This window comes from Eumetopias jubatus, unplaced genomic scaffold (genome assembly GCF_037043125.1).
Source record: "Eumetopias jubatus isolate StellerSeaLion01/CBP00866 unplaced genomic scaffold, mEumJub1_p1.0 scaffold_4, whole genome shotgun sequence".
Classification (NCBI taxonomy): domain Eukaryota; kingdom Metazoa; phylum Chordata; class Mammalia; order Carnivora; family Otariidae; genus Eumetopias; species Eumetopias jubatus.
In genome coordinates, this window is record NW_028274810.1 from 9,544,083 (window position 1) to 9,562,771 (window position 18,689).

Here is an 18,689-nt window from a genome sequence, read left to right on the forward strand (position 1 = left end):
CTCAATTTGTCAAGAGCCATAAACCTACAGATCCAAGCAGCTCAGTAAATCCCAAAGAAGATAAACTTGAAGAAATCCACACCAAGAAACATCATAGTCCAACTTCTAAACAGTAGCGACTAAAACACTAAAAAATCTTGAAAGTAGCAAGAAGGAAATGACACCTTCCCTATAGGAAAAAGACAATTCAAATAACAGCATATTTCTCATCAGAAACCATGGAGGCCAGAAGAAAGTGGCACAGGAGTTTTTAAATGCTGAAGGAAATGAACTGTCAACCAAGAATTTTATTACCAGTGAAAACAAGAAAGGAAGGAGAAGTCAAGATATTCTCAGATGAAGGAAAACCAAGAAAATTTGTCACCATCACAACTACCCTAAAACAGTGGCTAACAGAAGTTCTCTAAAAAAGAAAGAAAACATAAAAAAGGGATCTTGCAACATCAGGAAGGGAAAAAGAACACTGTAAGAAAAAGCTGGGGTAAATACAACAAACTTTGCTTCTCTTGAGTTTTCTAAATGATGTTTGATGGTTGAAGCAAACAGAACACTGTGTAATGTGATTCCAAGAGTATGTGGGACCATATTTAGGACAATTATATTATAAACAGAAGAGGGCAAAGGAATGTAAAGTGAGGTAGAATTTCTGTATGTCACTCAAACTGGAGATCTGACAACACCAGTAGACTGTGGTAAGTTATGTATATATAATGCAATGCCAAGAGCAATCACTAAAAAAGCTATACAAAGAGATACACTCAAAAAATACTATAAGTCAAAATAAAATACTATAAAATGTTCAAGTAACCTACACAAAAACAGGAAAAATTAAAGAGAAAAAAACAGAGAATAGAAAACAACAAAAAATAATAAACTGGAAGAGGTAAGTTCTAGCATATAAATAATTATACTAAATGTAAATTATCTAAAAACAAAAATACAGACAGACATTGATGGTGTGGATTTAAAAAAGTTTAACCCAATTCGGGCACCTGGGTGGCTCAGTCGGTTGAGCTTCTGCCTTTGGCTCAGGTCATGATCTCAGGATCCCGGGATCGAGTCCCACGTTGGGCTCTCTGCTCAGCGCGGAGTCTGCTTCACCCTCTCAGTCTCCCTTTGTGCTCTCTCTCTCTCAAATAAATAAAATCTTTAAAAAAAAAATTTGACCCAATTCTATGCTGTCTATAGGAAACTAACTTCACACATAATGATACAGGCAAGTTGAAAGTAAAAAGGGCAAAAATATATATCATGCTACCATTAACTGAAGAAAGCAGGAGTGGCTAGATTAGTGTCAAACCACATTTCAGAACATAGAAAATTACCAGGGACATAGAGGTATATTATAAGATGATTTTATTTTATTTTTTAAAATTTTATTTATTTATTTAACTGACAGAGACAGACAGACAGTTAGAGAAAGAACACAAGCAGGAGGAGTGGGAGAGGGAGAACCAGGCCTCCCGCAAAGCAGGGAGCCCGATGCGGTGCTCGATCCCAGGACCCTGGGATCATGACCTGAGCTGAAGGCAGCTGCCCAACCAACTGAGCCACCCAGGTGCCCCTATAAGATGAGTTTTAAAAAAGCAAATCCACCAAGAAGACATAGCAATCACCAATATGTATAGACTAAACAACAGAGCTATGAAATATATGAAGAACAAAATGAAAAATTTAGAACTAAAAAAAATACAATGAGTAGGTTCAATGGCACAATGAAAGGGACAGATGAAAGAATCTATAAACTTGGAATTGAAGACATAAACACTCCTCTCTCAACAATCTCTAGAATAACTAGGGAGAAAATCAGCAAGGATACAGAAGAAGTCAACAATACCATCAACCAACAGGATCTAAACAATATTTATAAAACACTCCACCCAACAGCAGTAGTTGGTTCAAGTGTCAATGGAACATACACGGAGAGAGACCGCATCCTGAGTCATAAAAGAAACCTCAACAAATCTAAAAGAACTGAAATCATACAGAGTGTCCTCTGACCATAACGAAATCAAACTAGAAAGCAAAAACAGAAAGCTAACAGGAAAATCTCTAAATACTAGATAATTAAACAGGAGGCTTCTAAATAATCACTGGGTCAAAGAGGAATTCATAAGGAGAAAAAAAATACGCTGAGCTAAATGAAAATAAAAATACAGCAGATCAAAATTTGTAGGTCACAGCTAAAGCAGTCCTGAGAGGAAAATTTATAGCACTAAAATACATTTGTAAAGAGGAAGACTCATTAAAAATACAGGCTATCAAGTCTATAACCTAAAAAAGAAAAAAAGAAAAAGAAACCCAAAGCAAGCAGAAGAAAGGAAATAATAAAGGTAAGAGCAGAAATTAATACAATTTAAAATAGAAAAATAATAGGGAAAAAAATCAATGAACAAAATGCTGGTTCTTTAAAAAGATCAGTAAAATTGACAAACCTGTATGACTGACAAGTAATTAAATCAGATAGAAGACACAAATTACCCACATCAGGACATAAGAGAGGGGATTTCATTTCAGACTCTGCAGACATCAAAAGGGATAATAAGGTAATACAGTGAGCGACTCTACACACATAAATCTTAGATGAAATGGACTGATTCCTTGAAAAGCACAAACTGCCACAACTCACAATTCAAAATCACTTAAATCACAACTCACAATCATTTAAATATCCCTATAACCTTTAAGAAAATTGACTTCAAAAATTTAAAACTCCCCCAAAAGATATCTAAAACAAAAAACAAAAAAAGCCCAGATGATTTTACTGGAGAGTTCTACCAAATATTTAAAGAACACCAATTTTAGCCAATCACGTGCAGAAAATAGAAAAGGATGGAATACTTCCCAGTTCAGTTTATGAAGCTAGTATCACCCTGATACCAAAGCCAGACCAAAAAAAAAAAAAAAAGAACACGACAGATCAATACCCCTCATGTATACAGAAGCAAAAATCCTTAACAAAACATTAGCAAATAGAATTCAGCAGTATATAAAGAAAAAAAAAATCAAAGTTTTCATTCACTTTTTCAAAGGACACTCTTAAGTGAAATGCGGCTCTTCCGGAGTTCACATCTTACTTCGACTAACCAGTTTGGGAAGGCTCACGCTCTTCCCGTTTGCAGCAAGAAGGAAAAAGAATGTGTTTTCCTAGGATAGTCCCCTTTAACTCTCAAATCCACTAGACAGCTCTCTGAAGATGGGGCTGACAAGTGCAATCAACCAGACAGGCAAGCGGGTCCACGTGCACCGGGAGAAACGCTCATCCAGCGGTCAGAACCGGCTGCCTCCGCCCCCGCCCCGCGGCGGGCCTTACCTCAGACGCGATGGAGGTGAAGCTGCCGCTGAAGTGCACGTGCTTGCGGACCTCGCTGCCGTTGGCTGTCCGCAGCCAGTCCCCGAGCGCGCGCTCGTCACCTGCTGACCGGTTGCCGAGGCTCTGATTGGGCAGGAGCCCCGCCAGGTCCCAGCGGTACGCGGGCGTGGCCCCCACCAGGGCGATGAGGATGGCCTCCGTGGCCACGTAGAGCTGAAGGAGCAAACACACAAACCCGTCTGTGTTGGAATCGCAATCGGCAGGCTTACAAGCCTCACAAGATCGGTGTCCTGCTTTTCGGAAAACGAGGCACATCAAAGCAAAGGAGAGGAACGTGAAAAGGAAGCTTCCTCCCGATCTACCACCGACAAGAGTCGTCAGCGATCCCCCTTGTAAAGCACCCCTAGGGCTTTTTCCAGGGATATCTCCTTCCACATTTGCGATACGGCTGATGCTCGGGAAACTGCACACCAATGGTTCAACGCTGGCGAAAGCGAGCGGGGGACACTACCGGCTCTGACTGGGAAGACTGACGTTCCAGCTATTTTCCCTCCACACTACACCCTCTGTTCAGACAAGCAGGCATCAGGGCCCCAGGGTATCTCGGCCTTGGATTCACAATCTAAACCAAACCCTCTGTGGCATTAGTCAAATGTCTCAGAAAACGGCATATAAAGAGAGAGAATATATTTATATACATAGTAAGGGAATATACAGAGTATATACACGTAAAGTATATAATCATATAGATTATGTACAATGTATATGATATAGAGAATGAGCACCAGCAAAAATACTTTATTCAAACAGGTAATCATAGTATGTACTTGAATAGGTACTATTTTAAAACATAGTACACAACTTATAAGATGTAAAGAAATTCAAAATCCCAGTAAGAGATGCTCCCTTTATACCCCTTAGCCCTACTTAAATCATTGTTTCATCTAAACATAGTTGTTCTCCCAAGGAAAAAAAAAATCATTCTAGAAATATTTATTGAGCACATAAGCCATTTGTCTCTGATTGTTCTGGGCCTTATAGCTATTCACAATTGGGTTTATAAGCTGTTGAGCCCTATGCATCCTTTTTATGCTATGAATTTCCATTTATATTAGTTCTCGTTGTTGGATGATTATACAAGCTTCAAATAAATTAAGAAAACAGAATTTGTCTGTTCCAGTGAGATCTCCCCAAGTGAGACAATCTTATTTTAAGAAATTACCCCTATTAACTTAGAACCTGGTATCTTGAAATACCTTTAAGCAGAACAAGTGTTCACGAAATACAAGGCTGTGATTTCTCCACAGCATATAGTAACACCCCCACTGGATGGATGCGCTGACTGAGGCACAGAGAGGTGGAGGCTTGCCAACAGCTTCAGCTCCATCCACCAGGGAACCCTGGAGCTTCTTCCACACCACTCTGTAGGGGCATATTCAGCTGTTAAGTGGAGAAGCTAAACCGCCAAAGGCGGAGTGATCTATCACAAGCAGATGATGGAATTACTGTCAAGGAAAGAGAAAAGAAGTCATGACATTGTGTGTGTCATAGCAGAAAGCTAATGTAAAACCCAAGGTGTGATTTTTGCACTCTGGGAAAGGCTGCGAGGACAGAAGGCAGCCCCAGTCTATTTTGAGGCAGGTGACAGTGGGCCTCTCGAGATGTACCAAGCCACCACCGGTCAGTCTGCGTGGGTGATTTATTGTGGAATGCAAAGGAAATCATGTTTCTAGATTTCTATTGCTTCCTGGCCCCTATTTGCATACTACTAAGGACGTTTTAGAACAAGAGGCAATCAGTTTATAAAAATAAAAACCTTAATAATTACAAGAACAGATAGATTACACATTTAGCAGCCGTTATAATTACCAAACCCGCTTGCGTCGTTTTAGTAACTGCCCCTCCTTATTACAATCTGCTGGACTTAATTGGTGGGTAAAGAAATGAAAAAATATGGGGCAAGGGAACTCTGGAGATGAGGCAGAACACATGTTCAAAACACAGCCTTCAATCGGGCAAACTATATTTTCTCTCTAAATACGCTATTTTCTGCTTTCGGTCCTACCATTCCCTTCACCTGGAAAGTACTTCACGAGGTTCAGCCGTTTCCCATTCTCCCAGATGCAACTCAGGTACCACCTCCGCCCACCTCGCTTTCCTCTCCAACCCGCTGGAAGTCCTCTCCAGCTTCTGCCTACCCCCCAAAAGCTCCATCCTAGACCTTTGTTATAGACGTATTCCTTTCTTCACTCCATTATATTTATGTGTTTGCTCATCTTATTTTTCCTACCGGACCATTCCATCTCTGAGGACAGGATCTTTGTGTGATCCAGCCCTGGGCTTCCACAGCAAACACCTCAGGGCCTTGATACGTGATAGCACACACTCAAGTGAATGAAATGAATAAATGACCAGGATGGAACGCTAGTAACAGCAGACACTTCTCTAATGCTAATTAGGTGCCAGGAACTGTTCTAAGGGCTTGCCGGAAATATGTTCACACATCATATTTCTTATTCTAGGTAAGAGAGGAAATGCTCAAAGGGTTCTCTAATCCGAGGTGTGTTTTCTCATGGAAACCACCATTCTCAGCAATAGCTACGATGTGCAGGGCACCTGGGTGGCTCAGTCGTTAAGCGTCTGCCTTCGGCTCAGGTCATGATCCCAAGCATCCTGGGATCGAGTCCCACATAGGGCTCCCTGCTCAGCGAGAAGCCTGCTTCTCCCTCTCCCACTCCCCCTGCTTGTGTTCCCTCTCTCGCTGTGTCTCTCTGTCAAATAAATAAATAAAATCTTAAAAAAAAAATAGCTACCATGTGTAGAAAGTAGTTCAGAAACTACATGCACCCCAATATTTATAGCAGCATTATCTACATTGGCCAAACTGTGGAAGCAGCCCAAGTGTCCACTGACAGATGAATGGATAAAGATGATGTGGTATGTGTACACGTATACACACACACACACACACACTGGAGTATTACTCAGCCATAAAAAAGAATGAAATCTGGCCATTTGCAGTAACATGGCTGGAGCTAGAGAGTATAATGCTAAGCAAAATAAATCAGAGAAAGACAAATACCATATGTCGCTCACATGTGGAATTTAAGAAAGAAAACAAACGAGTAAAGAAAAAAAAAGAGGGAGACAAACCAAGAAACAGACTCTAACTGCAGAGAACACACTGGCGGTTACGGGGCGGGGGATGGGTGAAACAGGTGATGGGGATTAAGGAGGGCACTTGTGATGAGCACCGGGTGATGTACGGAAGTGCTGAATCACTCTATTGTACACCTGAAACTAGTATTACACTGTATGTGAACTATAGTGGAATTAAACCTTTAAATTTAAAAATTAAAAAAAGAAAGCAGTTCAGATACAAAGAGCTGGTGCCGATACAGTTCATCAGTATTATCCCTAGCAACCTGCCGCCTCAATAAGCACTTTAAACTTATCTTCTCTGTCCTCCTCCCACCCCTCACAATGTTTCCAGTGCCCACCCTGCCCCTGAACACACACACGTACACCCAGGGACCTCAACTGCACACCCAGCACCATGGCTTTATGACACCAGAAGGGTCAGCCGTATGCAGCTCAGAACTCTAGGACGGTGCCACCTACTTCTCTCCCCCAGAGTCCAAATATTCTCTTGATTGTGTCTATTACTCCACAACAACCGCGCACACATTCACCCACATCTTCTTGTCTAATGATGGCACCCATCAGCAGATGCGCCTTAAAGCCACATTCAGAAACCACCATCCATGTGCCTTCGGAATGGGGCCCACCACATTGCAAATAGACCATTATCTTCTCCAATGCTACCTCTAGGGAAGAACGAGTGCCCCAGATGGCTGCACCTTTTCCCCCCTTGCAATGTCATTATAATTAGAAAAGTGACCAACATGCACCAGGGGACTGAAATTTTTGAAGCTGCAAAAAGTGAAGGTTTTAAAAATGATTTTATATCGACAGCATTATAAGCTTTTATAATACTCTGGAAACCAAAAACGTCCACCATTAATGATCTCATCACAATATCTTGTGCTGTGAAGTCATGGTAAGTATGACGCTGATGTTTTAAGTAGGAAAAATGGGCAACAGAGCAATTAAGTGAATCGTTCAAGGTCACGTATGACACTAATAGCGAAACCAGGATGAGAATGGGAGTCACCTGACTTTGAGGCCAGAGCTCCTCAGAGGAAAAAACAAACCAGGAAAATTCAAAGATGACTTTATTGTTGTCATTACTGTTAGTCTTTTCTGCACTTAGGACTCAGTTATGTAATTGACTCAACCAGTAGCATGACATAAGCAAGCACACCATGGACGACAGGACCAAATGCCCAGCGCCCAGCACAAATTGGGGATTCAATAACTATTTGTTGGTTGACTTACGGATACCACTTATTTTATTTATTTAAAATATTTAGTTATTGTGCCCTGAATAACTGGTGTCTCGAGTCCTGTTTCTTCCCAACTCTAATTCATCCGCGTAATGCCGCCAGATAGGTCTCCCCTGAGACGCTCCTCATGAAGTTATTCTGGCCAAAACATATTAGTGGATAAGTAATAAATGTCCTAGCATTCCAGATCTCCACTGTATGGCCCAACTGCTACCTAATCCACATTCAAGCTTTCTGTACTAGCCTACTTAAATCCCCAAACGTGGCTTCTTAGCACATGGTGTGAAAAAGCATATGAAATCTGTATGTCTGAGTTAGAACCTCAGCTCTAAGTTAAACTCTCAGCAAATCAAAACCTCTCCAAACTTCACGTTTTCTTTCAGCGAGATTGGACACTAGTAGTCCACCTCTTTATCTAATTCATTTGTATCTAATTAACCTATTCTGAGGGTCAAATAGGATGCTTCTTTAGCCAACCCTAAACTGTAAAGCCCCATACAAATGGTATCTATCGGCACTTCCCAAACGTCACTGAGCAGGGTCTGATCCTACAGCCCGGGGGAGACCTGGCCCCACTCATCTCTAGCAAGCTGTCGTGAGCTCAAGGCTACTGCTCTGGGTCACACTTGTGTAGCAAGGGTACAGGCTGTTCTCTTTTCTACATGTTTTTTCCCAACTTTATGGTTTTCCCTGTGAAATGACCTTCCCACTTCTCTTTAAACCCAAGCTCCCAAGTTCAGCTCAAGCTCAGCCCTTCTGAAGTCTTCAACGAACCACTCCAGACCACACTGAGGGCTCCCTTAACTTCCAGAGCATCCAGTCGGTGGCTATACTATTAATGCGAAAATGCTATTCTGTATAATTATTTAACAGGGTAGATATAACGAAATTCTAATTTGTTAATGAGTCTCTCCTGAAGGAAAGACACCCGAATTTACATTTCTATATCCTTCCAAGTAAACCCAACACACCACTGTATATGTAACAGCCTAGGATACATTTTGTTAACCAATTCCTTGCAGAATGGCGTGTAGGGGGGAGAAAAAAAGATGATGATGGATGACAACCCAGTAATTCCAGGACCTAATCCTGGTTCCAACCACTAAGTAAGACTTTGGACAAATTAAGCATTTGGGTAAACAGTGATTTAACCTGCATCTGTTTCCCCCCCCTCTCAATCTTTCTCCCGAATAAAATGGGAATACCGCCACCTGACCATTTCCTTCTGTTACTTCAGCTTCCTTCTCAAAAAATTTGAGCAAGACCAACACTTTGCAACACACGGTATTATGAGCCTCAGGCGATAACAAGGATAGGTAAGAAACAGTTACTTCCTTCTAGGCAAATATATTCAAGTGAGGACAACAAATATACACCAAGCTACAAACACAAGGCTGATTTTGACAAATGTGGTATTAGCCAGGGTAGACAAGGAGATTAATGAGAACACAAAGAAAGTGGATGGGAATTCCAACAGGGAGAATAAGAAAAAGGTTGCAAATGGGATACCTGAGCAAGGTAGTGAGAGGTTGGTAGTGGGTTAATCAAAACCAAAATTTTTAGGCCAAAAAAAAAAAAAACCCAGGCCAATCAGAGTCAGGAATGCAAAGAACATATTTTTAGTGTTCTCGGAAGAAGTATTACAGGACCAGCTCAGCTTTTCCCAAATTTTGGTCACCTGGATACCCCCTGCTAGTTTTATGTGCTCATTTTCTGTTTTCTACTATTAATAGTCTTTTAAATCGATTCAAATTTTTTTTTGTTTAAATTCCAGTTAACACAGTGTAAAATTAGTTTCAGGTGTACAATATAGTGATTCAACACTTCCATCTATCACCCGGTACTCATCACAGGTGCCCTCCTTAATCCCCATCAGCTATTTCACCCACCCCCCACCCACCTTCCCTCTAGTAACCTCAGTACGTTCCCTAGAGTTAAGAGTCTGTTGTTTGGTTTCCCTTGTTTTTTTCCTTTTGCTCAATGGTTTTGTTTCTTAAATTTCACATATGAGTGAACTTATATGGTACTTGTCTTTCTCTGATTTATTTCACTTAATACTCTCTAGCTCCAACCATGTCATTGCAAATGGCAAGATTCCATTCTTTTTATGGCTGAGTAATATTCTGTTGTATAGATATACCACATCTTCTTTATCCATTCATCAACTGATGGACACTTGGGCTGTTTCCATGTTTGGCTAATGTAGATAATGCTGCTATAAACACCGAGGTCCACGTATCCCTTTGAATTAGCATTTTTTTATTCTTCAGGTAAACACCTACTAGTGCAACTGCTGTATCGTAGGGTAGTTCTATTTTTAACTCTTTGAGGAAGGTCCATACTGTTTTCGAGAGTGGCTGCCCCGGTTTCTATTCCCATCAATAGTGCAAGAGGGCTGCCCTTTCTCCATATCCTCGCCAACACCTGTTATTTCTTGTGTTGTCGATTTTAGCCATTCTGACAGGCGAGAGGTGGTATCTCATTGTGGTTTTGATTTGCATTTCCCTGATGATGAGTGATGCTGAGCATCTTTTCATGTGTCTGTTGGCCATGTGTATGTCTTCTTTGGAAAAACGTCTATTCACGTCTTCTGCCCATTTTTTAATTGGATTATTCATTTTTGGGGGTGTCGAGTTTTAGTTCTTTATATATTTTGGATACTTAAGCCCTTTATCAGATATGTCATTTGCAAATTCGATTCAAAATTTTTAACTTAAGTAAATTTGCAGAGAAATACAATTTTACATCAGTAGAGATATGGCCAGCCAGACAGAACTATAAAAATAAACGGCATGTCATAATGCCAAGTGTTGGCTAGTATGTTTTTACTTAAGGTGGGCCACAAGAGAGATTTTCAAGCACGATTTGGAGGCGGGGAGGGATGAAAGCAAAGGAGCAGCCATCTTGTTTTTTATGCTCAGAAGCCTGGGGCACGTGCTTTGGTGCCTCACATACATCGCCACTTCTTTGCTGGCTCACTTTGTTGGTGCAGCAGGGCAGCTGGGCCTGCAACTGAGCCATGTTCCCCAGGACCCTCCCTCAGCATCTCTGACTCCTGGGCCAGGTGTGCATTTAGTTCCGTGATGGAAGGCAGTTGCTTCATCAAGGCTGGAGGCAGTGAGAATGACAGATTCCAGTCAATTCTGATGGCTTCCATGTCATAGTTTCCCTTCCAGACTGCCTTTCCTGCAGACTTCAAGCTCCAACAGCAGACACAAAGACAACAGCCTTACAGGGACTGCTTAGCCAGCTCCCACAATTGTATACGGTCAAATCTCTGTAATAAATTACTCACTGACTACATGTATAATCATACACATATAAATATATATGCTATACACACACATATACACACATACGTGGGTCCCCATCCCAGGAGTTCTGCTTCCTGCCTCTCTGGTTGAACTGTGATCGACTCTACCTTGAACAAATATGGCACAATATTAGCACTTACCAAATCTGGAAGTAAGTACACGTGTGTTTGTGACATTATTTCCTGTATTTCACTGGAAGGGTTTCATAATTTAAAAAGAAGTTTTAAAAGAAAAGGAATAGTAAATACAATGAAAACAGAAAAATGTCACTACATTCCAACTAGGCAATGTTTTCTGCCGAAGTCTGGCCCTTCTATAGTTCTTACTTCTAGCTCATTCCCTTTGTTAAAACAGAAATATTTGCAAATGTTTTGGGAAGTGCTAGCACGACACGAGATTTTCTTAGATAAAAGACAGATTAAGGAAGAACGGAAGAGGAAATAACCCTCTCACTTTATAAGCCAATGCTACTTAATACTATTTCCATATACCACCTAAACCTACCATGCAAGCCATTCTTTGGGACATCAGAGAATGCAGAAAGATTGAAGATCAGAAACGACGAGAGAGCACTTGTTGTGATAAGCAGGTGTTGCATTTTTAAAGTGAAGAATCAGTGAATTCTACTCCAGAAACCAATACTGCACTGTATGTTCACTAACAAAATAGGTTAAAAAGATTAGAAATGACTGATGGGGTAACAGAGAATCAAGAACAAAGGTGAGTGGATATCTCTGGAAGGAGGGGAGAGATGTCTTCCTCTTGGACACTGTGGAGAAATATAATGATAGGTGAGGATCAAAATTAATTCTGAAGTAAAAGCAAGGGATGTTTAGGAAGTTTGCACTTCTAGTCCACCCATAAAGTTGGAACAAAGAACGTCTGGGGAGAAAGCGAGCAATGGAGTCAGGAGAAATTTGAGCTTAGGAAGCGTGGTCAACAGCCAAGTAGGAGAAGTGCAGGCCAGAGCCAGACAATGGCCCAGGAGCATGGGTTTCAGAACCGTGGAAAACAGGAACCAACCACAGCCTACATTTGCAACCAGAGAGCACGGAACAGGCAAATTACGGTACAGCCATACGTTGGAACACTATGCTCTAGCCATTAGAAAATAGGCGATTGTTCACTTATGAGCACAGGAAGGCATTCATGATACTGTTGAAAGGCAAAAATCAGGTGGATTCAAATTTATGCAAAAAAGGCAAATGTACACATTTGTGTAATAAAAAGCCTGGAAGGCAATCCACCGAAATGTGAGCATGTATCATGTCTGGGTGGTCAGAGTTCTGGTGTTTTTATTTTTTCTATATTTTCTTTTTTGTACAATCACCATATACTACTTGATGAGCATCATATGACTCCCTTAAGTGCAGATGTCTATTTCTGTCTGAGCATTTGGTTAAGGAAACCAGAGGTGAGATTTCTGAGCTGCGTGTATCTTGGGATTTGCTAGCTCTCCCTCCTAAGGCAGCCTCTGACCGTGGTGATGAACCAAGCTCCTTATTCTGCAAACCTCAAGGTGACATGGACACAACGCCAACCAACTGCCGGGTGTTGGGCAACTTTAAGAAATTCTGAACTTGCAAAACAAATTAATTAAACTTTCATGATCCAGCCATTTCCCAGAGCACAGTAACGACCAAGGGGTCACCTGTATAAACTCACTCAGCCATCTCACAGCAAAGGGTCACAGCACTCAAGTCTAGCATTCTTTCTGTCACACATTGTCTGTCTTCACACTTTTAATGACGTGTGTGTGTGTGTGTGTGTGTGTGTGTGTGTGTATGTGTACTGTCTTATTAAGGGAATACCTTCTCTGTCAGTGCACATGCTAAGCAGCTGTGCTGTGGAAGGCCCTGGCAGGCATGCTGCTGGGGATCTGGGTGCTGTAGAGGTGTTGAGCTGATTGCTTTCCAAGGCACATTCCAATTCTTGAGATGCCCGAGGCTCAGAGGAGCTCTCTAAATCTCCCGGGGACTCCCTGTATGTCCATAACCGCCCTGGATGGAAATCTGGTCTGATCAATTTGCAACTCCATCCGCTTTACGCCAGGGGGCAGTGTCTGTCTATAGACAACAGCTTTCCTGAGGCCAGACTTGGGGGCAGTGTAGCTCTGGTCTCTCTGAACTATGGTGCCCCCCTCACCTAAAGTGATGGAAGAACACCAGCCAAGGTTCCCCAGATTATCACCCAAACTCACGGCCACTGTCTGAGGGCAGCAGAACTCAATCTGAGGGTTAGGGCAGCATAACACTGCTCAAACGAGCAGAGAACGCTGGTAGATGCTTCTGTGTTCTGGAGTCGTGGCAGAGTAGCTCTTACTAATGCCCTATGTTCTCATCATGCCTGAACCCCTGGTGGTGGTGACAAGTCCCTGAGGCACAAGGGCTGGTCTTAACGACTAACCCAGTGAGGTCTTCACTAATACGTACGGTAGGAACTTCATTACTTGCTGATGGTTGAGAGGTTAGAACCACCTCAGAGATACCTCACCAAAAGAAGCCTTTCCATGAATCTCCTGGGGAGATTAAGACATGGAGGCAAATGCAAGCAGGTGAGAGACGTTCGTTGTGACAGTGTTCTATACAGAGTTTAAAAAAGCACCCTGAGCAAAACTCCCTCTACCTCACGCTCCTAAATGTTAACTTCACAGACCACGACTCACAGCGCTAACTGGTTGAAGGAACAGCAGCAATAGGGAAAGTGGACGGTTAGTCTCATACAGTGAACTGTAGCATTTTCTTCTAAGTACGCCCATCTCATCTACACCACATTTGTATTTTTTTCAAAATTTAACACAGAGAAGCAAAACAAAATTCATGAACCCACCATCACAAGTAACTAGTTTCATTTTATTATATTTGCTTCAGATTTCAAAACTACAGTATTATGAATACAGAGCAAATCTCCTTTTGTAGCCCTCCCTTGCCCACTCATCCCTTCATCCCCTGGAGGTAATCAATCTCCTAACTTGGGTGTGGAGCCTTCTACTCTTTATGTTTATACTTTTACATTGTCCATACTCATAAGCCAAATATGGTATTGTTTCCTGTTTTCACAAATTTTTTTTAAAGATTTTATTTATTTATTTGACAGACAGAGAGACAGCAAGAGCAGGAACACAAGCAGGGGGTCGGTGGGGGGAGAGGGAGAAGCAGGCTCCCCGCCGAGCAGGGAGCCCGATGCGGGGCTCGATCCCAGGACCCCGGGATCATGACCTGAGCCGAAGGCAGACGCTTAACCGACTGAGCCACCCAGGCGCCCCACTTTTTACAAATTTTTATGAAGTTATGTGTCACACTGTATACATCATGCTGGCTATTTTTTTCATTTAACATTGTGTTTTAGAACTTCATTCCTGTAGCTGTTTATAGATCCAGTCCAGCATTTCAACTGTTATATTCTATCGAATTTGTACCACATTTTAATTATCTGGTCCCTCTTTACGAGTCATTTAGGTGGCTACTCATTTTTATTATTACAAACAGTGCTGCAATAAACATCCTAGACATACCTCCTCGTGCACATGTTCAAGAGGAATTGGGAGGACACACACCTAGGAGTCCAATGCTAGGTTTTAATTGTACTAGACAGGGCCAAATAGTTTCCTAAACCGGTATCTCCCACGTCTCATTTTCATCACACCTGTACGTTAGACCACTTAATGTTTGCTAATCTAATAAGTGTGAAATGATATTTCATAGTCATTTTAATACGCCTGTCCCAAATGACCACTGAAGGTAAACATCTTTTCATGAGTTGACTGATGCACTTCCCTCTTCTGCAACACTGCCTGGTCAGTCATTCCACTTTCCAAGGCACCACGAAAAGACATTTATTGCGTGAATGATTTGAATGCACTGGTAGTTCTAGGAGCTGATAAATAAAGTCGGGGTTATTAAGAGTTTACATTAAAATAATGCATTCCAGAACACCAGAGGACCGTACCTCAAGCTCGGGTCCACAAGGTCATCACAGTTTTGCTGGTGAAACTAATGCTTGTTACACGTTACACATTGGCTAATGGATGTTTTAAATCCTGTGCAAATTATACTACAATCTGTGATCCGTGATCCCCAGGAAAATGAAGGAGCTGGAGTCTATGGCTTAGAACAAAGAAGTAGGATCCATTTTCACTTTGTGTCTAAAGGGATCCAAAAACAAAGAATTGTATTCCAACACTCCTCCTCCAGACAGCCTGGCCAACAAACATACACAGATGCAAACACCAAATAATGACGATGGCGTCAAGTCTGAATCACCGTCAGGAAATAGAAACAGAAATAAAGTACACAGAATTATTCATATTTACATACCACAAATAGCTCTTACCCAAGGGAGAGCACATATATCTGGAGAGTAAGAATTTCTCTAACTGCAAAATGAAATATTACTGCTTGTTCATAAGACAACTATTTTTACATAAGGCAAATATTTTTTTCCTTTAAGCTTTTGGCTTATGTACTTTCAAACCACACAGCACTATTATGAGGGGCATCTGCATCTTATCACCTGAAGAGAAATCTACAAAATCTGCATCTGTTCTTTCCATACCTGAAAGGTGACCACTATAGAGATTCCAAAGATTGTGTTTGCAAAGCGTGTGAAGTCTCCTAGCTAAAGGAAACTGGATGTTGAGGTAGCTTTTTGATGAGCTACGTGATGATATCAATAATCCAAGAAAACAGTTAACCTAAAGACCCTGAGAGTTGGTTTTGTAATGTGGTTTTGTCCTTTCAGTTTGAACTTGGATGTGTTCGAAGAGGGAGTAAAAACCATTAGAAATAATACTAATGGCCCCAAGAAGAAAGGAAACGCAAAAGGATATAAACTTCCTATCTCTGTCCCCCTAGTGCTGTGTTTCTCAGCTGGGGATGGCCATTACCAAACCGCAGATGCAGAAAAGGCTCCTGCCATAGCAGAGGCTCCCTGTCTGGCTGTCCCTCTCCCTGGCAGTCCCATTCACAATGTGCAGTGCTCTCTGGCAGGGCTCCCTCTCCCTGGCAGGGCTGCTGCGCAGGTGGTCTCTACGTTCCTTGGGCAACGGGAGACCAGGGCTTTGGTTTTTATTTTTATTTATTTTTTCTTTAGATTTTATTTTTTGAAGTCATCTCGACACCCAACATGGGGCTCAAACAACACCAAGATCAACATTCCACCAACTGAGCCAGTCAGGCACCCCAGGGCTTCGGGTTTTAAAGCAAACAACCTCCCATCTAAGCCTATTCTGCAAAGGGCTTCTTAACTTTTTCCTCTGTTGGAAAAGCAAACCCCACAAGATGATGGAAGCGTCGTGTTACAACAGTGTAATGGAGCTCCCAGGGCTCCCACTGCACAGGCACCTCCCAGCCCACACCTAAAGATAAAGTCACTCATTCCCAACACGCTTAAGACCTGGTTCTTTGATGGCAAATACTGACCACATGTCAGGCAGGCATCAGTCAACAGTCATGGTCCCAGGCTGAGAGCTCTTTGGTACTAAACTCTAACCAGCGGGGTCAGCCATAAAGAAAAGTTAAGTGAGGGAAACAACAGGTCCTGAACCCAGATCAGTGGCCTTTTTAGTGCTGCACACCCTCAAGATAAAATTCTCCTCTGTGGGTGGATGCCTGGCTAGGCCTGCAAGCAGATGACAGCAGGTGGAGTATAGGGGCGGGGGGTGGGGGGGGTGGGCAGGGTGGCATTGTTCAGAAGAGGAGTCACGTGCCTGGAATTCTTGGTTAGACCAGGAAAGAAAAAGAATTTTCTCAAAGAAAAAGTATTATAAATGAACATCAGGCATCATGGACACAATTCTATTTTCTCTGTATTAAATACTCTTTTGTGATTTAGGAAATACTTTTTCCTCCACAGGAAAATTACATTTAAAGCTGAAAGAACGAACTTAAAGGAACCTCAGAATACTGCCTATTTATGTACTGAGAACTTGCTTTGCCAGAAAAAGGACTGACATCATCTATCTGTCCATCATTTCAACAGCTCTTCTGGCTGGTGATATAATCAACTGAACTTGCAAACATTTTAATGGAAAACAGAATCAGTAAGACAACCCCTACCTTCCCCCACACCCCCCGCTGGGCTGCTGCATTATGCCAGGTTTAAGCAACTGGCGGAGTGGTGGTTAGACTCAGGACCTCCCTGTACTTTCCTTAGGATAATTATCATCACATGGTCATGGTCACTGTCCTTATTTACCTGTCTGCCTGCCTCACCCCACCCCCACTAGAAGGCAAACTTCACCGGAAAGGGGCTTTGATTTTTCCACCACTGTAGCCCCTGCCAAGCACATAGTAGGCACTCACTAAATATGTGTTGACTGAAGTAGTACAATGACCCACTCACAGTAAATACTAATAAAGAATTTGTGAATGAACCGCCTTTAGAATTTTGGGAGCAGTAATTGATGTCAAATGGGCCATTCAGAAGGGCAAAGGAGTAACTCTTGCCTGGCAAAGTGTATCTATAGTGACCTTGAGCATACTAAATCCACATTTTTAGGCTGGGTGGGCAAGCAGTTTGAGAGTTCTGTACAAGGAAGAAACGATTCCAGTGTATAACCACACGTCGTAGATGGTATTATTCAACTTATACAAGTCTCCGCCCGACGCTGGCCTCTGGGCAGAATGACCCAGCAGAACTTCAATCGGAGAGAAATAAAGCCTCTGCACGGAAAGCATCCGGCCCAGGAAGCCCCCTCGAATCGGGAAAAGATGGTAAGCGGAGGCCCAGAACTGCAGGAGGCCGCTCCAGATCGGACCTTTCGTGAGCTGGCGATCAGGGCTCTCTCTGGGCTCCAGATTCCAAGGTGACGTAGCCACAGGTGAGAAACAACTCCCTGGTGCTTTCACGGTGTAGTCCAGGTAACCGCGGGACTGGGCATCATTTATTCACCAGCTCAAAGGCTGAAGTACACCCCCCCCTTCTCCCACTCCCTCTCCCACTCGAGGTGGCGGGGTGGGTGGGCCTGGGGGAACCGCCCAAAGGGGCAGGCCCTGAGGCTTGGGCGGGCACCGCAGGCCAGGCCCGCCGGCGACCTCGGCGTGCTGCGGCCCACCCAGGCCGGCCCTCGCGCGGGGCTGGGGGCTCGCGGCCCCTCGGGGTTTGCGGAGACTCGGCGGCTGGCCGGGCTTCGCGGCGCGGGGGGGGACCGGGGGGGGCGGGAATGGTCCGCGGGAGGCGGGGAAGCAGGGCGCTGGAGCGGGGGGCGGCGGGGGACTCACCTGCAGCAGCACGGCCAGCAGGAAGCACAAGTACATCTGGTAGATGCCCATCTCCCCCACCGCCTGGAACGCCTCCTCCACCTCCATGGCGGGCCTGGCCCGGCAGCCCCGGCTCGGCCGGCGGCGCGGAGCGGGAGCGGGGGCGGGGGCGGGGGCGGGGGCGGGGGCCGAGACGGGGGAGGGGCGGGGGGCGGGGCGGGGCGTGTGCGCGGGCGGGGCGCCGGGGCCGCGGGGCTTCCTGCTGGGGCTCTGGGTCCGCGAGGGCTGGCTGAGCGCGCGGCTCGCGGGGCGAGGGAAGAGGAAGTGGGCTCGGGCTGAGGCATCTTCGCGGATGGAGAAACACGGAAGCAGCGGCCAGTCGGCGCCCGGGCCCTGCTTGGGGCGGGGGCGCGATAGCTGGGTGACCGGATGGCGGCTCAGCGTTGTTTGTCCTTTT

The 18,689-nt window shown here is 43.7% G+C and overlaps 1 protein-coding gene across 6 annotated transcripts in view; it reads right to left on the bottom strand.

Moving 5' to 3' along the window:
* Window positions 1-18,385, bottom strand: part of SLC22A15 (solute carrier family 22 member 15) — a 66,814-nt gene extending 48,429 nt beyond the window's left edge. For all 6 annotated transcript variants that reach the window (XR_015767960.1, XM_028101909.2, XM_088022322.1 and 3 more), the window contains exons 1-2: window positions 18,254-18,385; window positions 3,314-3,526 (exon numbers count right to left, since the gene is read on the bottom strand). Coding sequence is in view for 5 of the 6 variants with exons in the window: in XM_028101909.2 (XP_027957710.1) it covers window positions 3,314-3,526; window positions 18,254-18,340 (300 nt within the window). In the remaining variant the exon portion in view is untranslated. The remainder of the gene's footprint in view (window positions 1-3,313; window positions 3,527-18,253) is intronic.
* Window positions 18,386-18,689: the final 304 nt, after the last annotated feature.